Source organism: Cervus elaphus, chromosome 25 (assembly GCF_910594005.1).
Source record: "Cervus elaphus chromosome 25, mCerEla1.1, whole genome shotgun sequence".
NCBI classification, from domain to species: domain Eukaryota; kingdom Metazoa; phylum Chordata; class Mammalia; order Artiodactyla; family Cervidae; genus Cervus; species Cervus elaphus.
In genome coordinates, this window is record NC_057839.1 from 39121405 (window position 1) to 39144444 (window position 23040).

Consider the following 23040-nt stretch of genomic DNA (forward strand, 5'->3'; position numbering starts at 1 on the left):
GCATCTGAGAGATTAAAATGCTTCAGATTGGGAATTCCTCTGTGGCCCAGTGGTTAGGAGTCCATGCTTCCTACTGCAGGGGGCATGGGTTTGATCCCTGGTTGGGAAAGTGAGATCCCCCATGTCGAGCTGCATGGCCAAAAAAAAATTTTTTTTTAATAAATAAAATGCTCCAGGTTTAACTTGTTAACTGTTGATTTGGCAGTGATTATTTCACTGATTTTCACAGAGAAAAAGAATATTCACAACATATTCCAGTTCATTTGTATGAAATATTCAGATTGAAAGTAGGTGAGCTATTGCTTACGAAATGAAGAAGTAAGAATTGACTGCAAACAGAAAGTGGGTAAAAATGCTTTAAAATTAGGTGATGGTGATAGTTGCACAGCCCTTTTAATATATTTTCTGGAATTTCTGTTTCAGTACTGCTGCCAAAGTACAGCAGAGGCTGATAGGATTCATGCGTCCTGAAAATGGAAATACTCAGCAGATGCAACAGGAGCTGCAGAGGAAGTTGCACGGTAAATTATTGCTTCTGATTGATCAGTTAAATGTTGATGACCTGAGTAAAGAGTTTTATTAGGTGAATAGAAAACAGTGGGCAACTCTTGATAAGGTCATTTGGGTTAATGAATATATTTATTAAAATAATATTAGTGTTTTTGCATAAGTATAATATGGACATCTTGTATTTCCATAACTTTCAGCTCATTTTTTTTCCTTTCTTCCACCCAAAAACATGATGATATGTACCTTTTCTTTTTTTTTTTTTTTTTACTTTTTTAAAATTTTTTTGGCCACACCACATAGCTTGTGGGATCCTAGTTAGGTTGCCTTCACCCTTTGGGGTATTTTTATAATTCTGCTATGACTATGGTATACAAATAGAAATTTGAGTTCCCACTTGTAATTATTTTCTTATATATCCAGAAGTGTAGTTGCTGGATTATGCGTAGTTCTATTTTTAATTTTTTGAGTAACCACCATAACTTTTTCATAACAACTATACCACTGTACATTTATACCACTAGTACACAAAGTGTTCCAGTTTTCTCCACATTATCACCAGTAATTTTTCTTTTTCTTTTCTTAAATTTCTATCCTTATGTGTGTGAAGTGGTATTTCTTACAGAGCTTACAATGTGAATCAAGTGTTAGGTTTTTTTTTTTTTTTAATCAATTATAAAAAGTAATAACTAAGGAAGGAGCAAAGGAACTGAAAAGTTCTTGTAACCATTAATTATTCCAGATGTGACTTGGAATAGTAATAAAATATTAAGTTTTGTCTGCCATTTAATTATATATATTTTTTAAGTTCTTTGCCTTCTGTTGTTTGAGCCAGTTAGTCTGGCTTATAGAACTTTGCCAGTTAAGACCCAGCCATTTACTTTTGTCCCAACGTACTTTCTTTCCTTCCTGCCGGATCTAGTTTTCTGTTCAGTATTTGCAAATTCTTTTTTTAGTACTTCTTTTCAGGTAAGCTTGATAAAATACAAGCAATAAGGATTTTTACAAAGGGGAGCATTCAAATTCCTGGCAGTATACACTGAAATAACCACTTTGGTGAGCAATTTGATCATACGTAGTAAAACCTAAAAATGCGTATATATTCAAAGCCAGCAGTTTCACTTCTCAGTATGTATGCAGGAGCAGTCTTTATCAGACTTTTTTCCTCACAGTAAGAAATAATTTTTACATTACGACCCAGATGTTTAAACACACACAACTGAACACAATTTTAAGCAACAACTAAAACTATTTTGTACTCTATTTTTTTCCCTCTTTTTCATTCTATTTCCTTTTTTAAAGGAGAGGGGAAAAAAGCTATCGTGACTGACTGAATTGATTTCATGATTCTCTAGTGCATCTTAATATGAAAAGCAGTCCCATCAAAACCTGACTGAAGGGACAACCCCATATTTGATGTTGGTTAGACTACGGAAGTGAACTGGCTGGCTGAAGATCTGAATGAGAACGATTACTACTTGGGTCTTATTTGTTCCTTGAAACAGCCTAAACACATATTAAAAGGCTTCAATGCCAGTGTTTAATGGGAAAAAAAAAAAAAAAAAACCTGACTGTGTTTTCAAAGAGACCTTTTTTAAGGATATTTATTGCATTACTGTTTCAGTAGCAAAACATTGGAAACAATAGAAATGTCCTCCAGGTGGAAAATGGACCTAATTGTGGTAAAACACATGATGGGATACTCAGCAATTAAAATAAATGCCCTGGACTTACATTTATTGAGTAACCTGTGAAAATATAACTGAGCAGAAGAAAACAATGGTGTAAGTTGTCCAAAACTGCAACATTTTTCCTGTTTATGTATGCACACACACACAAGCACTTCCATATAGTGAGAGGATAAAGCCATGAATTCAACAACTCATGATCGTCATTCCTTGTGATCGGCAGAAGGAGAACGATAAGGATCTCACCCTTGACTATGGCTGTCTTTATTTGAGATGAACTGTTGTCTTACTTGAAATAAAACCTAACCTATCATTTTGCAAACTTCATTAGTTGTGTTTTGTAATTAGAGGCTCAACTGAGTGAAAAGATTTCACTTCAGGCAATCCAGCAGTTGGTTCGAAAATCATACCAGGCTCTGGCTTTATGGAAACTTCTTTGTGAACATCAGTTCACTGTTATTGTAGGAGAACTTCAGAAGGTAGGAAATTTTTTCCCCTTAAAATCATACTATTAATATTGTGGTTAACTTGTTTTGAGTAAGCTTTAATCTTGCACTTAGATTCAGGAGGGATTCTTTTGGGAAGCATTTAGGTTATGATAAATTAGTATGCAATGAGAAAATTGCACTAAAGCATGGTAACTTGAAGACTGAGATTCACTCAGTCATGTCTGACTCTTGGCAAGCCCACAGACTACAGCCTACCAGGCTCCTCTGTCCATGGAATTCTCCGGTCAAGAATACTGGAGTAGACTGCCATTCCCTTCTCCAGGGGATCTTCCTGATGCAGGAATCAAACCTGCTGCTGCTAAGTAGCTTCAATCGTGTCTGACTCTGTGCGACCCCATAGACGGCAGCCCACCAGGCACCCCTGTCCCTGGGATTCTCTAGGCAAGAACACTGGAGTGGGTTGCCATTTCCTTCTCCAATGCATGAAGGTGAAAAGTGAAAGTGAAGTCGCTCAGTCATGTCCAACTCTTAGCGACCCCATGGACTGCAGCCTACCAGGCTCCTCTGTCCATGGGATTTTCCAGGGAAGAGTACTGTAGTGGGGTGCCATTGCCTTCTCTGAATCAAACCTGGGTCTTCCACATTGCAGGGTGATTCTTTACTGTCTGAGCCACCCTGATAACTTGAGGGATTCATTGTCAAAACCACAAGTTTGTGATATGTAGATGAAATCTTACTTTACCAAAGATATTTTTCCAACAGTAAATTGTAACCTTTATTTGTGCTTCAGATCCCTATGGGAATCTGATCAAAATTCTCTCTCCCCACCTTCAAATGATGCATACAGACACATACACAGACTTTTTGAATGTAAATTCAAGGAATCCAGTAATGTAGATTAAACATTCCTACTTTAAAGAAAGATGTTCACCACTGTGGGAAATGAATGGTCCATGCTGCTCTTGCTGCCCTCATTGGAATCCTTATTAAGGATAAAGGTAATTTGCATTTATCTGAATGTTAGGTGGTTTATTCCTACCTGTCAATTTCATTGTGAGCATTTCTAAACATACACAAAGTAGAGGAAGTACAACAACTAATCCCCCTGTCTCCCACATTGCAGGCAGATTCTTTACTGTCTGAGCCACCCTGATAACATGAGGGATTCATTGTCAAGACCACAAGTTTATGATATGTGGATGAAATCTTACTTTACTAAAGATATTTTAAAATACACAATTCATTTGTATTCAGCATTTTCATCATTTTACCCCTTTTGCTTAATCTATCCCCTTATTTTCTTTTTTACTGAATTATTTTAAAGTAGATCTCTGACATCATGTTTTTTCATTTCTATATAATTTAATGTGTATTCTTTTAAAAAGATGGCCATTTTCTTGGACACCAATTTCATTATTACATTTAGCAATATTATCACTAATTCTTTGGTAGCATCTGAAATAGTGAAATTACTGTCTTAAAAATCTTTCTGTAGATTGGTTTATTCTAATCAGAATCTGAACAGTTGATTCACTCATTGCATTTGGTTGTTATTTCTCTTTAGTCTCTCAGTCTAGAGTAATTCATTCTCTCTCTCTCTCTCTCTCTGCTGTTGCATTGTAGCGAATTTGTATACTTGTAATGAACTTGTTTGCCTGTTTCTTGCATTTTCTGTGAAATGGAAATCAAGTCTATAGAAGCTTGAGAAGTTCAGGTCGATTTATTTGAGGAAGAATAGAATACTTCATAGATAATCATTTATTATGTTTATTATTAACTAATGTATTTATTAATTTATTAGGAGACATAAAAGATTTGATTGTCCCACTTTTAGTCATATTGACATTGATTATTGGATTCAAAAGTTAAGTCTAGTCCTGCTGTTGTGAAATTCTTCACTGAACTTTCATCAAGCTTTCATCACATCAATTGATAGTCATTACCTAAATCAGTTATTTCATTTAGGATTACAGAATGGTAATTTTCTAAATCTGTGGTTTCTTCCATATTTATTAACTATAGTTCTAATCCTTATCCTCTAGGGCTATTTGGTTACCCAAAAAAAATTTTTTTTTTCCAAAAATATTTTTATTCTTGACTTTTAAGTATCAGTGTTCGAAGTTAAAATACAATCTTTGTGTTCTTTCCAGTACTGTCCAGTGAGTTGTTTTGTTCCTTTTAAAGACATATTTTCTGTTATCTTTTTAAAGATTCAAATGAATATGCTTAATTATGAAAGCTGTTTTCTTTTCCATGACAGCTAGAATAATCATTTCTAGTTTTATTGGCTGGTAAGCATAATCTAGGTCAACTTTTAGCCTCAGAATTATTTTTTTTGTGTTCCATCTTCAAAGCTTCCTTCCTGACATGCTCATGGAATGCAAATTAAATACAAATCAAAAAATTGAGCATTGATTGTGTATTTGTTGAAATTTAGGAAAAGATAGTAGTCAAATCGCTAAACCAAATGTTATTGCAGTATAAATCACCTCAATACTTTAGAACTCCATTTTAGTAACCTGATTTTTTCAAAATGAGATCAAACTCCAGTGTTAGAAGTCCTTGAATAATAGAAGTTGAACATTATTTTGGCTTTCCTGATGGTTCAGTGGTAAAGAATCCACCTGCAATACAGGAGACACAGGTTTGATCCCAGGGTCGGGAAGATCCCTGGGAGTAGGAAATGGCAATCCACTCCAGTCTTCTTGCCTGGACAGTCCCATGGACAGAGAAGCCTAGCAAGCTATAGTTGCAAAGAGATGGACACAACTGAGCAAGCAGGAGACACATTATTTTGGATAGATAAATGTAAGCCAAATATTTTTTAATGTAGATAATTGATTGTTTTTTCCTAGTTATAACTAAAGTCAGGAGGCCTGCCTCCCATTTTGGCCCTTACTTGGGCTTTGCTTTCTGTTTGTAAAGTGAGAGATTTGGAATAGGCATACTATGGGTTCTTTTCCAATTCTCTATGATCTATGAAAATTTGTAAAATTTTATTATTTTTATACTTCAGTATATTTTATTTTTTTAATTATAGAGGCTATTAATGTTTTAATTATTTTAAATTATTGAAGAAATTTCATTCTGTGCAGAAATACGATATTCCTATATTTTTGATCAAAGGAAAAATTTTCTCTTATACTCCTAGGAATTTCAAGAACAGTTGAAAATCACCACCTTTAAAGACCTGGTAATCAGGGACAAGGAACTGACTGGGGCATTAATTGCTTCTCTAATCAACTGCTACATCAGAGATAATGCTGCTGTTGATGGCATTAGTTTACACTTACAGGACATCTGCCCACTTCTGTATAGCACTGATGATGCAATTTGTTCTAAGGTATGATGCCCTGTTACGTGTTTGGTGTATTTTGCAGTGTGCTAAGAGCACAGTGGTACTGTAATCAGAAACTCTCTTTTTTTCTTGACATATGACCTTGGGGTAGGTCTCTTAGCCTTTCATGACCTCAGAATTCTCATCTGTGTAAGAAGGAAGTTGGATATATTATTTCTTAAAATACATATATAAATTTTTCATAAAGAATCTTTGATAGTATTTCTAGACCATATGGAAAAAATGGTTAAATATGCCTTTCTTTAAAATTTTTTTCTTAAATCACTAAAACTTGTGTATAATAAATTAGAGTTAATTGGGCAATTTTTATTGATCCTTTCCTACAGGTGAAAAAACCTTAAAATATCAGTGTTTCCTGGACTGGCTGCTGACCAATAATGTATTTACTAGGCAAGAGATTTACCAATCAAAAGCTGTCTTGCTTAACATATTTGAGAGAGGAATTAAGAATAGCTAGGATATTTTGGTCAAAAACTTTTCTGCCTAAAATTAAGAAGAAGTAAGTTTGCAGAGTTGTTTTTATCTTTGATGGTCATAAACCAGATGTAAATTTAGACTTAGACTAAAACCTGTATTGACAGCATCATCTGTGTGCTTGATTTCATATCTTTCTAAGTTCTTGTCATCTCTACTTCTAGGCAAATGAGCTTCTCCAGCATTCCCGACAAGTTCAAAATAAGATTGAAAAGGAAAGAATGCTAAGGGAATCCTTAAAGGAGTATCAGAAAATCAGCAATCAGGTGGACCTATCCAGTGTTTGTGCTCAGTATAGGCAAGGTGAGAAATGAAATGTTTCATACCTTCTGTTCAACTCAGAGGCAATTCTTCCTTCAATTTTCAGTGACCCAAGTGATAAGACACGCAAAATAAATTTCTTGTGTCTTAGTATTTGATGACTGTACCAGCTTCTAGAAAAGCTATAGTGCTCTTATCTTGAAATGTGTAACTTTTTAACATTGTAGTTCTGGTTCCTGTTCAATCCTGTAGTTCAATGTTCTGGTTAAACAACTATCTGTATTAGATTTCTTTCTGGGTTACATATATTTTTCAGATACTTTAGATTCTCTGACCAATTTTTTAAAATACTACCTGTCTGCTCAGTTTAAAATTACTTGAAATCAAATCAAACATAATGTTCTGTTAGTACAGGTAGTACTATGAATCCTTAGACTTTTTTTTTCCATCAAGGGACTGTAGTCCTTCTCTTTGTTATTTTAAATATGAAATTTTTTTTACAGTGAAGAAAATATATTTAATAGCTGCCTTTTAGGCATGTTGGAACCTAATTCTTTGATAGACTCATCAGAAGTATTTTATATGATACTGTCACCTAGGTAACTAATACACAGTAGAATCCTTACAGAGGTGAACATAATAATCTTGATCAGTGTCTTTATAAGCCAGCTAAGGAAAAATGTATCCACGTAATATGCCTTAACTCTTTCCCATTAGTGCGTTTTTATGAGGGTGTGGTGGAGCTGTCTCTTACTGCTGCAGAAAAAAAAGATCCTCAGGGTCTTGGACTTCATTTCTATAAACACGGAGAACCAGAAGAGGATATCGTAGGGCTTCAGGCTTTCCAGGAAAGGTGAGTTTTACCACCTTAGCAGAGTCTCAACTTTATGGATATAGGACTTTTCTTTGTGAAAAGTTTGACTGGTAGTATTAGGAAAATAATGTTTCAAGTACAGCCCTTATAAAATTGAATTATGCTTTTCCTAAAAATGCCCACTTTATCATAGGTGTGAATCAATATTGTAATTCTTTGCCTAGGGATAAAATTATAGTCTGGTGGGAATTCTTAAGAAATGTTTTGAGCTACCTCTGTGGTTTTTCTGAAATTGTATTACTGTCAGTTTTTTGTTCCTGGTTTGTTTTTTTTTTTTTCTTTTTTAAACTTTATTTTGTATTGGGGTATAGCTGATTAACAATATTGCGGTAGCTTCAGGTGAACAGCGAAGGGACTGAGCTATACATATACATGTATCCTTTCCCCCAAACCCCACTTCCATCCAGGCTGGCACACAACGCTGAGTAGAGGTCCATGTACTATGCAGTACGTCCTTGCTGGTTATCCATTTTCATGTTTGGAAACAAAAGTGCTGCCTCACCCGTCCAGTCCTCAGTATCTGGTTCTGGATGAAGATTAATTGTTTTGTTTTGTTGTGGTATTTTAAAGGATGATTTTTAAATGTTTAGAGACTGCTAAAAAACAATGGATATTCATAAAGGAAGTATATAACCAATCTAAGACGTGTTTCATTTTTATGAGTTCACCCTTCTAAACAAATGCTTCTCAAACCTATAGGAAAAGTGTATGATTTGTATTATTTTTAATACCAAATTGTGTATGTATTCAAAATTACCTTTAGTTTGTATTTTCAATTGTTAACCAGTTGCTAACTCAATCATGTAACCGTTCCTCTTTCATGCTTTCTCAGATTAAACAGTTACAAGTGTATTACGGATACACTTCAGGAACTGGTAAATCAAAGTAAGGCCGCTCCTCAGTCTCCCAGCGTCCCCAAGAAGCCCGGGCCTCCAGTGTTGTCATCTGATCCCAACATGCTGAGTAATGAAGAAGCAGGACATCACGTAAGGGACACGGTGTATTTTCATTCTGAAAACGCACTGCATTTAGAAGTTCTGCACAGTGGTGGCGGTGGTATAATCATCTAGGGAAAGGTGATAGCTCTCAGAACTTACCATTTAAGGATTCTTGATTTCTTACTAGAGGTTTAAAAGGCTGAAGGTCAGGTCAAGTGTTTAACTATGCTAATTTTTACTGTTTTGTTTTTTTTAGTTTGAACAAATGCTTAAATTGTCTCAGCGATCCAAAGATGAACTCTTTAGTATTGCCCTTTATAATTGGCTAATACAAGCAGACCTTGCAGATAAACTGCTACAGGTAAATACTTTTTATACCAATAGTGTTAATTTATATTTTTAAGTAGCATTAACTCAGTGAGTTAGTATATATGGTTATTAGGAAATACCAACCGTTAGGTATTAGTGAAAAGCCAAGTAATGTAATACCTTTTTCTAGTGAGCAAGGTATCCTGTTGCTCTAATCTTCTTGTTACTTAGAAGCTGATTGAGATTGTTTATATTGTGGCATGAAAATCAATGGATTATGAATTTGGAGACCTGGACTTTGTCTTAACTCTGCCATTAAGCTGCTTCACAAATGTCCTTTCACTACCCTAAGTGTCAGTGTACCTCACTCTGTGAAGTGAACAGACGGCAACAGATTGTGGCAAGGATGCCTTTGAGCTCAGAGGCTAGAAATCAATAGCTGTGTTCTCAAAGTTTATTAAAAGATTTGCAATTGGATTGTAATAAATTATTTTTATCAACATAATACAACTGTCATAGCAATTCTTTGATAATTTATGATGAGAAAAATTGCCCCTCTCTTATCTATTACTGGATTATAACATTGCTTATGTATACATAAAACAAGGCACACCTATAAAATGATGGTATATTTGTTATGTAAAGAGCAAGTGGGTGGTCAGAAAATGTTTCTGAACAACTCTACAATTTCCAGATTGCTTCTCCATTTCTGGAGCCACATCTAGTCCGAATGGCCAAAGTTGATCAAAACAAAGTTCGTTATATGGATCTACTCTGGCGGTATTACGAGAAGAACAGAAGTTTCAGCAGTGCAGCTCGTGTCCTGTCCAAACTGGCTGACATGCATAGGTATGGCCTCATATTCTCACTGTGATAAGTAATTGATAACTGGACCATACCTAGTTACTGCGTCCAGAGTTCAGATTTTAAGAAAACTTTATTCAGGTTATACATAAATAGAATTTTTATGATTTTACTTGGATTTACCTAAAGTGAAAGTGTTGGTCTCTCAGTCATGTCTGACTCTTTGTGACCCCGTGGACTGTGGCCCGCCAGGCTCCTCTGTCCATGGGGATTCTCCAGGCAAGAATACTGGAGTGGGTTGCCATGCCCTTCTCCAGGGAACCTTCCTGACCCAGGGATTGAACCTAGGTCTCCCACATTGCAGACAGTTTCTTTACCGTTTGAACTATGCGGGAAGCCCTGGATTTACCTAAAGTTTATAGTTTTTTGTTTGTTTCATTTTTAATAATGTGTAAAGGTACCAAATAAGTCCTACTAAACAGACTCTATTCAAACTATTTTCTAAACCCTTTTTCTTTTAACTGTGTCTTTAGAGTCTTTCCTACTAACTGCAGATCATTACTATTATTAATTAAAAGGACAAAAAATGCTTCTCAAAGGCTTTATTATTTTAAATGTTTAACAAATTCCAGACCAATTTCCTCAACTCTTCTATTGGTTTAAGTTCCTGACAAGGTCTTTCAGCATATATATTAAGGAGTATTAAGAATTCTGTTACAGAAGACAGTGAAATGTCCAATTAGATTGTCACATAAAGACAACTTAATAAAATTTTGGACCGATTATTAATTTGACCCTCTTCATTTGAAATGTTGCCAAAAGAATATGGTGAAATTTCTAAAACATAAAGATTGGTTATGTTAGGAAGAGGAAGTGTTTGAGGCAAAGCTGTGATTAAACCATGTTAATCAGAACGGTTGCTTCAAGCACCCAGAGCTGGCTGATACCAAGGGGGAGAGTGTGCATCTGGCTGTGCACTCATGCAGTTGTGATTACTGCGCGTGTGGACCCAGGGCATTTTTATCTTCCTGCCCTCTTTGGTCATAATAATCACTTGATTTTCATAAATTCCCCTCACATACAGAAAATGACATATATCGTAGTGACTTCAATTTGTCTTTGGTTTAATAAAAGGAAAGAAAAGGAATTTGAGCTGGTAAAGACCTAAAATGTATTTTGGAGTAAGTCAAGTCATAGTTTTTGTATAATTAAGAATTGACTTAAAAAAAAAAAAAGAATTGACAAAAAAAAAAAAACAAAATTAAGATGAAATAACAGCATTATTAAATATTTAATTCACTACAGCTCTATCTTAAGGTTCTGTAATTCATTTCTTCATCCAGTATTTGAGTGCCTATTATTTTCTGCCCTCAGAGGCACATATGGACTGTGACCTTACCCAGGCCTTCAGAATCTCATTTCTGGATTACTCTTGTCATTCCTCTTAGTACATCCTAGTACCACTACTGTACAAATCTTTGTAAGTCATTTCGGTCCTGCTGCTCATCGTTTGCACTGTTAGAGTGGCCCTTAATTGCCTTTTCATTAGTATTTATGGACCTATTTCTTTGTTACCACAATTATTTCGTTCTTATTATAAAATATTCAGAAATCCTCTAACTTTTAAGACCAGTGCCCATTGTCCATTTCTACTTCACACACGCATACACCCTAATTTCCCCTTCATGTCAGGACCCTGTACATCTAATCTTTAGCTCTTAACTTACCATCCATCTCTTTCCACAGTAAAATCTTTTTCCAACTATTATGTTACTACTCTTCCTCACTACACTTTTTTTTTTATATATGTAAGCGGCACTAAATAAGTTGAAGGCTATAGAATATTCTACTTTAAGTAATTTGGAAATGTTATCCACTTTCAAAATGTTTGTTTCAAGTGGGTTTTTTTGTTTGTTTTTTTTTTTAAAGAGATGAGGGGTGGAAATAAAGCCTTTTTGAAACAAGGCTCCTAAAGGTACAGAGTCTTTTGTTTTCTTTGTCCATATATATCTTTACTACTTACAAGGACCTTTTATATATTTTTGACCCTCATAATCACCCTGTTAGGGAGGCAGATTTCAGTTTTTCCTTCTAACAAGGTATTTTTCTCCATTAAACATTGAAGAATGCCAGTAAGAGTTTGTTCTTGGACCCCAGTTTCCATGTATTTTAAGAATAAATACAGGTTTTTGTAAAAGCAGTTTTTCTGACTAAGTTTCAGAAATTGCATTAAACATTTTTTATTTTCATAGTTCATCCTTTACACAGGAGAAATTTCTAAAGTTCACCTTTGGATTCGTTCCAGAGTCACTCTGACTAAGCAACACTTTTAGCTGAGAGAGGTGTTTCTTTGTTTCTCTCCCATTCTTTGAGGAGCAGATGGGTGTTGACTGCCCAGATATAGGTGTTCTAAAGATCAATGTTGGGCTCTTCTTGCCTTTGGATGAGATATACCATGATTTAGGTTTCCAGATCTCATGAGTCTTTCTTTCTGGGTTCTTCAAGCTGAGTTTACTTGTGAGAGTGCTAGGATTGCTCTTCAGTGCTGATAGAAAGCTTCTATTTTTATCACGATGTTTAACTGTTCCGTTGCATGTTTTACAAGTAATCAACAATACATTTTTGCAGTCTGTACTTTTTCAGAATTTTTGCTTCCTTAAAACTGAGCATATAATTTTTTCTCAAGTGTCTGTATTTTGGGTACCAATTTGGGTTTGGCCACATTAAGGTAGAGAAGTGAAGAATATGAGGAATAATAAAAAGTTTTCTTTAACATTAGAAGGTTCCAAGTTTTAATATACTGAAGTTTTAAAATAATAAGATAATATTTTGGACATAAGTGTTTCTTTATGTGTTCACTTAAATTGTGGATCTCTTTTGTTAGAAATCCTCTACTTTTTCAAGTTTCAAATGGCATTTTATGTTAATTTGGTATAAAATAGTACATCATAACTGATATATATTGGCTCCTTAAGAATTCACATAAATAAAAGTAAGGATTTTCCCCCTCCAGCACAGAAATTTCACTTCAGCAGCGACTAGAATACATTGCTCGTGCCATTCTTAGCGCCAAAAGTTCCACTGCCATTTCATCAATAGCTGCAGATGGTGAATTCCTTCACGAATTAGAAGAAAAAATGGAAGTAAGTGCTAACAGTACTTAAGCCTATCCACACTGATTATCAGCCACGTGTTAGTCCACTTCTCTTCTTGCCCTAGTAAATAATAGGTCTATAGCAGTCAGTATTAATTTTAATCTCTTCTGCCTTCTTTCTTTCTTTTCATAGTTACATATATAAATAAAATTAGCAATACAGCACTTGAGTCCTAGGGCATTGCTATAATCTAAATGTTTTCTCTATGACATTTCTAAAGGTTTATTCTACTCTTCTAACACTAAGCAGATTATATTGCATTCACCATTAATTCCAGAGATATGAAGTAGAGTAGGCTAAAGCCTTTACTAAGAGACACACTAATGTATATGTAGTGGTCCATATAAGCTTATTCCTCATTCACAAACATCCAGAGTTGGTGTTCCTGATTGGCATGTGGCTTTCTTTGACTTGGTTGATGTCACTTCCCAAGTTCTATTTTCTGGTTCTACCATTCCAATAGCCTTACCTTTTTTTTTTTTTTTTTTTTTGATCAGAGGGAAGAAACGTGAAGAAAGCATGTCAGAAGCACATTCACTCTTAAAAAACCTCAGCCCTGAAGTGGCATACTTATGTTCACATTGCTTTGAAGAGAACTTAGTCTTAGGGCCAGACTCCATGCCGAGGAGGCTGCAAACTAGAGTTCTGGCCATTCTGTCTGGCTGTAATCATGGGAGAGACTGGTGTTGGTAGGCAGCAAAGGCTCTCAGGCACAGTCCAGTCCCTGTGTAATCCTCTTTGTTGTAATGAAAGGTTGCTAGTCTGTTCTGATAAAAGCCTTTGTACATTTTTCTTTATTGAGGTAGAATTGACGTATAACAATTGCTCAGGTGTACAACATAATGACTAAATTTTTCTGTATATTGTAAAATGATCACAATAAGTCTGGTTCGCATTTGTCACCATAAATGATTACAAAAAATTTTTTTCTTATGATGCGAACTTTCTAATATCTACTCTCTAGGCAACTTTCTAAATATGCAATACAGTTTCATTAACTATGGTTACTATGCTGGTATTTTATTTTAACCAACTTAAAGTTTGTTATTTAGCAAACAAACTTAAAGTCAGATACTAGGAGTCATTTCTCCAAATACCTGGTGATTTATCATGAAGAACTTAAGATTTGCTTTTTTCTACCCAAACCAGGTTGCCAGGATCCAACTTCAGATACAAGAGACACTACAAAGGCAATATTCCCATCATTCTTCTGTACAGGATGCAATTTCTCAGCTGGATTCTGAACTAATGGACATAACTAAGGTAATAAAAAGGCAAATGAAATCCCTGTGATAATCAGCTATTATCTAAAAATTCCTTGTTTCTTTTGCATTTTCCTTTGTGTTTTAAGAACGCAATTGAGCCATCTTTGGGAGCACGTCACTGGGCTGAAACCACCATGTTACCTCACCCTTACAGCATATTTCTCTTTCCAGGCCACTTTCTGTCAAGAATCTATCAAACTCACATGGGGCTTTGTTAAAACTCCTGCCATCTAATTTATGGGCTGTTTCTTGTCTTGAAAAAATAATTTATATTTGCCCAACTTGCCAAGCCTTTTCCACTTTGTACCCTCTGGAACAGTTTCTTTTTCAATTATTACTGGACATTTCTCTTAAGTACCCAGAAACACCCTTAGATTTGTCAGTATACCCATGATCTTTTCAAACCTTAGTTTGGACAATACTAGTTCTAAAAGAAGTGTCACTGCAGCATCTTGCTCTTAGCCAAGGGAAAAAAAAAAAAGGCACACATGTTGAAATCTGTTTAAATGCGTTAACCATTCTTAATCTGGCATTATGACAACCTACACACCATCACATATTTATATCATATTTTAGGAACTTCAGATAACATCTTTGGTTACTTTTAACTTTCAGGGGGTTCTTTATTGTTAATTTCTGAATACTAACCTCTTGATGGATGTTGGCATTTTCTCCTACAGCTTTATGGGGAGTTTGCTGACCCATTTAAACTTGCAGAATGTAAACTTGCAATTATTCACTGTGCTGGTTATTCAGACCCTATACTGGTGCAGACACTTTGGCAAGATATCATAGAAAAAGGTAAGTGTTCACAGCTAGGTCTGTTAGCTACACATTATTTAATGACTTGGTAGAAGAGTGAATGTACACTGTTAGTGATCATATATTAAGGCCTCATGAAAATTGTATATACCTAAGCAGAGGGTAAGTGACGGGTACCTGGATATGGTTGAGGGTGATCCTCTAGAGAAGGATTCCAGTGAATGTTTGAGAGGACCCTCAGAAAAGATTGTGATTTTTGTGGTTTGTACTGCTTAGTAAGGAATTCTGAGATACTTAGCTCAGAATCCCCTACCAGTCTCCTCCTAACATGAAAGAATGTTAGACACTTAACAGAAACACAGAATCTGCTCATTATATTAATATGAATACAAACAAGCTCTATCGTATTTTGTCCCTTGAGACACAATACAATAGTTTAAACTTTTCCCGTTAAAAACACTTTGGGGAGAAGGAAATGGCAACACATTCCAGTATTCTTGCCTGGGAAATCCCATGGACAGAGGGGCCTGGTAGGCTACAGTCCTTGGGGTCTACAAAGAGTAGGATTTGACTGAGTGACTAACAATTTCACTTTCAGGGAACTAGATCCCATTCCACAAGGCCAGAAAAAAAAAAACAAACACTTTGGGTTTCTAATGACGTGTCTCTTTGTTATAGAACTAAATGAAAGTGTGACGTTGAGCTCCCCAGACAGGATGCATGCTCTTAGTCTCAAGATTGTGCTCCTGGGCAAGATATATGCCGGCACGCCTCGCTTCTTTCCTCTCGGTGAGCCATAACTTCAGCTGCAGTCATGGGGCTTTTGTCTTCTCTTTGTTTTGATGGTGTTCTTCACTGACATGGAAAAATAATGGTTTTAGAGCAAAATCATTTTGTTGTTGCAGTTTATCAGCTTTGCAGTTTAATTCTACCTCTCCAGAAAGAAACACTTCCAAAGAATAGTAGGATCTGTTGATGAATGATTTTGGATGTGAAACTTCTTTGCTTGACCTTTCAGGTTTATGTCGCTATGTTGGAATAGTGCTAACAGACCACAGTGTTATATTATTGGCAATCCTATACAAGTTTGAAGAAAAGGGAAAAATAGCTGATGTTTTCACGTGTTGATGATCTGTGATTGGTTTAACTGCTCCCCTATATTGAGGACATATTTTCTTTAAAATAGCAAGTAATTATATTAAAAATGTAATTTCTGTGAATCCCTTTCTTAACTAAATTTGTAAGGTAGGAAACTCTTATTATGAGCCATTTGCCAACATGTAGTGTCTTCTTTGGTTGTAAAACAATAGACAACATAAATACATTCATACAGTAGAATGTTAAATAAGCACTTTGTGCTTTCGAAAAGTGTTGAGAAACATGAAGATACTTATAACCTTATATTGTTTTTAAAATATGAAGATACAGACTTGTTTACAGGTCTTCTCTGATTTAGGATGTATTCCCTGGACATGGTAAGAAATAAAACTGTTATAATCATACCCTTATTTCTTATAAGTACAGTATTAAAAACTGCCTATGCCATTTCAGTTCAGTTCAGCTCAGTTGCTCAGTCGTGTCTGACTCTTTGCGACCCCATGGACTGCAGCACGCCATGCTTCCGGTCCATCACCAACTCCCAGAGCTTGCTCAAACTCAAGTTCATCCAGTTGGTGATGCCATTCAACCATCTCATCCTCTGTCTTCCCCTTCTCGTCCTGCCTTCAATCTTTCCCAGCATCAGGGTCTTTCCAAATGAGTCAGTTCTTCGCATCTGGTGGCCAAAGTATTGGAGTTTCAGCTTCAGCATCAGTCCTTGTGAAGAATATTCAGGACTGATTTCCTTTAGGATGGACTGGTTGGATCTCCTTGCAGTCCAAGGGACTCTCAAGAGTCTTCTCAGCACCACAGTTCAAAAGCTTCAATTCTTCAGTGCTCAGCTTTCTTTATAGTCCCAACTCTCACATCTATACATGACTACTGGAAAAACCATAGCTTTGACTAGAGGGACCTTTATTGGCAAAGTAATGTCTCTTCTTTTTAATATGGTGTCTAGGTTGGTCATAGCTTTTCTTCCAAGGAGCAGTCATTTAATTTCATGGCTGCAGTCACCGTCTGCAGTGATTTTGGAGCCCCCCAAAATAAAGTCTGTCACTGTTTCCATTGATCGGTAAAATAAAGAGCAGCCACATGAGTATGTGAAGCTTGACAATTTTAATAGCAAAATGACCACATTGTGCACAATACCTTTTGAGGGTGTTTCTTCTTTGACTTAGGATTGTTAATGGTTCAGCCCAATAAAATTTAGAGTAGAAGAGAACTTCCTTTTTCTATCACTCTGTCAAAGGCAAACGGGAGCCTTCAAGCTAGAACAAATTAAGAGACTTTAGAATTTCCATTACCTCTCCAGAATCTCCATGTGGTAACTTGTAGAGGAGATGCAGGTTCAGTCTTCAGTGATTCTTCTTGCCCATGGCTATTCACATTGGTCAGTCTCAGATTTTAGGTACCATAAATATGAATTTGATTGCTTCTGTTAAGAGCTTATTTATGACATAACAGGTAGTAAAAAGTGAGAGTGGGACCACAATTAGAGTCACCGAAATAAAGAAGAATCTTATCAATATTATATTTAATATTTCTAAAATCAAGATACAGCAGCCCTTCTTTTTCTGGAAAGCTGTTAAGATCCAGTGTTTCAGGATATTAAGGAACTCTTATCATGAGACTTCTGTGGTGGTCCAGTGTAAGATTCCATGCTCCCCGAGCAGGGGGCCTGGGTTTGATTCTGATGGGGGAACTAGATCCCACATGCCACAACTAAAGATTCCTCATGGCGCATCTACAAATCTCTCATGCCACAACAAAGGTCAAAGTTCCTGCATGCTGCAACTGAGACTCCACACAGCCAAGAAATAAATAAATGAATAATTGAATTTTTAAAAAAAAGTATCAGCAGGCCCTAATGTGATTGTCAACGGTCTCTATTCTCCACTTGTACTTATTGCTGTTTTCTACATTCACTCTAATAGTTTTTTCCCTAATAGCTTTGAAGTGTGTAAGTGAATGGTTTTAGCATATTTGCAGAGTTGTACAACCATCACAGCTAAATTTAGACCATTTTCATCAAAAAGAAATATCCACCCTCAGCCTTAAGCAACTACTAATCTACTTTCTGTTTCTACAGGTTTGCCTGTTTTGGTATATGCCTTATTTTATATTCAAGAATTATTTGTTTTGAAAATTGTTTTTTAAAAAATTTCCCTCTAGAAGCTGCTCAGTTATGAATAAGACCTACTTTTTAGTATCTAGGGTTAACAAATCTAGAACAACAAAAATTAGTGATTATGTGAGGTGAAGGACGTGTTAACTAATTTTATCGTGGAAAACACTTTGCAATATGTTTTAGATCATCACATTTACACCTTAAACTTACACAGTGCTATATGTCTATATCTTGGTAACACTGGGGCAAAAGTAGAGTTAACAATCCCAACTGATGTTTTTCTCTCCCCAGATTTTATCGTGCAGTTCTTAGAGCAGCAAGTTTGTACTTTGAACTGGGATGTGGGTTTTGTGATACAGACAATGAATGAAATTGGAGTGCCATTACCTAGACTACTGGAAGTATATGATCACTTGTTCAAGTCACGGGTAAGGAAAATATTAAATAAAATAATTTAGTTAAATCAATTTAAGTTTCTAGATATAGGAGAGGATTTTTTTGGTTGTGTGTTTATAAGTATCATATAATAGAGGTGTACCAGAAATTTGCTTCATTCGTTGAGTATCAGAAATTATCATGCTTCAGACTTTTGAAACCAGTAATGAGAGTTGCTTTGTTACATACCATGATAAAAATCAAATATTTTTCAGTATCAATAAAGCATAATTATATATGCTTTACTTTTAGCAGAATAGGCTAAATACATTAAGAATTACTTACTTTAAAGGAATAGAACCTTTCCTGGTGGTCCAGAGATTAAGAATCCACCTCCCAACACAGGGCATGTAGGTTTGATCCCTGGTTGGGGAACTGAGATCCCACACGCCACAGGGCAAGTAAGCGCGCACACCACAGCTAGGGAGCCTGAGTGCACAATGAAAACCCAGCGCAGACAAAAAGGAAAAGTAAATAAATAAAGGAACAAAATATCATTCACTGTAAAAACAAAATATTTATTCTCAATCCTTGTAACCTCATCTAAAATATCAGTGTTTAAAGATCTTTCCACAAGAAAAGGAAAATTTAACTATATGGTGACCGATGATTACTAGGCTTATTGTGGTGATCATTTTGCATCATTTTGAATGCAAACAGCAAATCACTATATTGTACACCTGAAACTAATACAATGTTATATGTCAGTTATACCTCGATTTTTTTAAGAAAATATCTTTCTCACCATATTTAACCTTATTGGACGTATGTTTTGTAATTTTTATCCTAAGATGAAAGAGCTAAACGAAACCTGTTGAACTAGCTTCTGTTTAATAGTAGTCATGATTATAGTAGCTTCATCAGAACATTTATACAATGCTTTCTTTTTTTTTTTTTTTTTCATACAGTGCTTTCTAAGGCACTTATTTATCTCATTAAAACTCACACTGAGCCTTTGGAAATGAACAACTAATAATATCCCATCTTCTACATCTGACAAGGGCAGAGATGTTAAATAACCTACTCAAGTCACATGGCTAGTAATGGTGGAGTCCGAACTAGAATTAAGATTCTCTGACTGCTGGTTTAGTCTTTTTTTTTTTTTTTTGGTTTAGTCTCTTATTCACACTATCAGATTAAATCTGCACAGGTTCCAGGTAAAAATTGTGTCACAGTCAATAGGAAGAAATGGATTCTTTTTTTTCCTATTATCTCAGGTTCCTACACAGCAAATTAATATGCTCTGCAAAGTGCAATGATATATCAAATATTCTTCCTAAATGACATCACAGTGCAGTTTACAGTGCACTGAACTCTGAAGAGTATTTTGACATAAGTGAGGGAAAAATGAGTTGACACAATTCACCTTACAATTGACGATTTGTTTTTTCTTTATAGGATCCATTCTGGAACAGAATGAAGAAGCCACTGCACCTTTTGGATTGTATACATGTACTATTGACAAGATATGTTGAAAATCCTAGCCAAGTTTTAAATTGTGAGAGGTAACTATGAATTAGGTACTGTGTTATATACCAAAGGATTTTAAATGCATCTAATAAATATCTGGGTAACAAATTTGGAGATAGTGGGTCACGATACGGAGACTAAAAGAAGTATGGAAGATTTAAACTCTTGTGTATGTTTGCAGAAACTGATACCAGTTAGCACACATAAAAGGTGAGAGTTTTTCCATCTTCCAGCCCTTGTCCTGATTTCTCCCTATAAATGAAAGGATAAAATTAATGAATTACTGCTAAACTCCTTCCATTTTGTTTTGTTTTGTTTTGTTTTGTTTTTTTAAACTCCTTCCATTTTGAATGAGCAACCTAGGAAGTGCCATTATGTCTTTTGTGATATTATTGGCCGCTCAAGATACATTTGTTTGAAGAGACCAAATGAATGTAAATATTTAATATTAATTTAAGGAGTCATTCCTTATTGCCCTCCTTCTCATTGTAACAATCTTTGAGAGGAAAATGGTGGTATGTGGTAATCCACCTACTCCCCTGAATGTCTTTTTCATTTATTTGCCATTTACTTAATCACATGATCCTTCCTCTTCTGTGAGCCTTTACTAAGTAAGGTTAGCAGAAGTTGACGGGAAGTCCTATAGGAGGAAATGTTTCTGAATCTGTAGATGGCTGATTGGGTGTCTTTTTCTTTACAGGAGAAGATTCACAAATCTCTGCCTGGATGCTGTTTGTGGGTATCTGGTCGAGCTCCAGTCTATGAGCTCCTCAGCAGCAGTACAAGCCATCACTGGAAACTTTAAATCTCTTCAGGCTAAACTAGAACGGCTTCATTAATTATTGTAATGTATTTTCATCCCTGCGTTTTTAATCTGTAAAATAAAAACTCAGCTGGGTCCAGCTATCACATGCTCTAAATCTAAGAATTTAAGAACAATTTTAGTAGAAATGCGTTTTTAATAAGTGCCTGGTATCAGCAGAGAGTACATTTGCAGGTGAATTCTTTTTTACTACATAATACTATTTTGCTTTTTAATAATCAAGTTAAAAACAAATAAGATTATTTATGATTTTAACACAAGGATAAACAAGTAAAAAAAACTCTTGTTTTGAATTTATATGCTCATTGTCAAGTTAGTTCAAGTATCGAAACTTAAATAGGCTAGCTGAGTAGGTCCGGTCCCGTAATAGTAGATTCTACAACAGTTCTTAAATAGGCAAATAAACACTGTCTCTTTTAAAAAGTTTTTAAGATTTTTGGGTTCATCTTTGGAAGGAAATTTCTTCTAACTACTGATTTTGTCGGTTACAATCCTTGTAGTACACACCTGGTTGTTTTTTCTGAGCAAGTGATAAACTTGTAATTAATGGTCTATGTCCTATCTCCCCTACAAGGAGATGCTGTTTTCCCTCATCATCCACCTAGCTCTTCTTTGTCCTGGGACTACTGGTTCCTTTAAAGTGGTGGTTCTCCAAGTGTGTGCACCAGCATCATCTGGGCATTTGTTAGAAACTCAGATTCTCCAGCCCAGCCCTCTGCTTTAATACGCCCTTCATGCTGTCCCAGTACATGTCAGGTCGAGAACCACCGTGTTAGACGGTGCAACCAGTTCATGGATGGAGTTTCCCATCTGATGCCTCTTCCTCCCTCGCCCATCAGTAACCACAACACCTGAGTTTCACCCAAGACACACCATATATGAAGCAAAACTGTTCATAATATAGTTTCTAATCTTCAACAGAATTAGGATGGCAAAACCAAGTGCCCAAAGTCATGGCAACAAAAGGAGAAGTTTGGTGAGTGACCAGGACTCACAGAAAAATAAGAACATGGACTCCTTTCCTCTTACCTTTTGTTACCAAGAGTAATGACCTTCTTTTTCTTTTTTTTTTTTTTTTTGAGTAATGATCTTCTACCTTTTGTCACTAATGTATGTCTAACAGTTTTCAAAATACATTTTGAAAATATTTTTCCTTCCACTTTTATGTTTTTCCCAAGATCATGGGTTGCCTTCTCCACAGTTATTCTCTTAGAATTTAGTTCCCTTTCTCCTGTAATCTCCTTATTTATAATATTTAATAGGATGTTAAAATACCTTCTTATTAGATACCATCACCTCTCATATTTTTCAGCTTTTCAGTTCCTTAAGTTTAGATATTTTTGAATATGTAAAATGAATGTATGCTACACATTGTTAATTCTGTAAATTTAAAATTCTATCTTGTCTACTTAAAATGAAAGTCTTGCTTAAATGCTATATTTAGCCGTGATTCCAGTTCTGCTACATGCACATTTACCCACAAGAACATTAATATGTATGTTAAGTTTACAGAACTCAAAATAATGAAGCTACATCTTTCATAAGGAATGTAAGCTAATGTGGCTAAATGGTCTTTAAGAATCCAGAAATCTGAACCGTTTCTTTTATTTCTATAACACCTTACATAACATCTTTAAGAATTCTAGCCACACAGCAAATCTTTTCAATATCCTTTGGAGGGTAAGAGTACTAAGAGAAATTAAGATCCTCTTCTCCTTTTTAGTCATCTGGAAGAGTGTAAAACCTTAACATTCATAAGAATCGCTTCGATAACCTGTTTAAAACAGATATTCCACCTTCAATGTGATAATGATACTGGTGGTAAGTGGATCAAACTTGGAGTAGCATTGTTCTATCACATGTATCAACTTTGTTTATATACTTTATATTTGGTTTTCATTCAACACATTATTTCTTTATAGTGACTATTAAACATCTATAGGCAATGAATGATAAGTGGAATATATGAAACAGTGCATTCATTGTAGGCAGTGAGGAGTCACTGAAAGTCATTGTGACACATATTTCCAGATAGATCATTTTAGTGTGGCAAAATGGTTAAGAAAGAAAAAAAGCTGTTTTGAGGACTTCCCTGGTGGACCAGTGGTTAAGACTCCAAGCTCCCAATGCAGGGGTGGGTTCCATCCCTGGTCAGGAAACTAGATCCCACATGCTGGCTGCAACTAGAGATTCTGCATGTGGCAAAGAAGGTCCCACGTGCCACAACTAAGACCCAGTGCAG

The 23040-nt window shown here is 35.5% G+C and overlaps 1 protein-coding gene across 1 annotated transcript in view; it reads left to right on the forward strand.

The window, feature by feature from the left end:
* Positions 1-21271, forward strand: part of NUP155 (nucleoporin 155) — a 52361-nt gene extending 31090 nt beyond the window's left edge. The window contains exons 21-35 of the mRNA XM_043887523.1: positions 424-521; positions 2544-2674; positions 5796-5987; positions 6641-6779; positions 7455-7590; positions 8444-8597; positions 8806-8910; positions 9553-9707; positions 12676-12805; positions 13967-14080; positions 14763-14883; positions 15523-15633; positions 18362-18498; positions 19904-20010; positions 20676-21271. Coding sequence (XP_043743458.1) covers positions 424-521; positions 2544-2674; positions 5796-5987; positions 6641-6779; positions 7455-7590; positions 8444-8597; positions 8806-8910; positions 9553-9707; positions 12676-12805; positions 13967-14080; positions 14763-14883; positions 15523-15633; positions 18362-18498; positions 19904-20010; positions 20676-20814 — 1969 coding nt within the window. The 3' untranslated portion in view covers positions 20815-21271. The remainder of the gene's footprint in view (positions 1-423; positions 522-2543; positions 2675-5795; positions 5988-6640; positions 6780-7454; positions 7591-8443; positions 8598-8805; positions 8911-9552; positions 9708-12675; positions 12806-13966; positions 14081-14762; positions 14884-15522; positions 15634-18361; positions 18499-19903; positions 20011-20675) is intronic.
* Positions 21272-23040: the final 1769 nt, after the last annotated feature.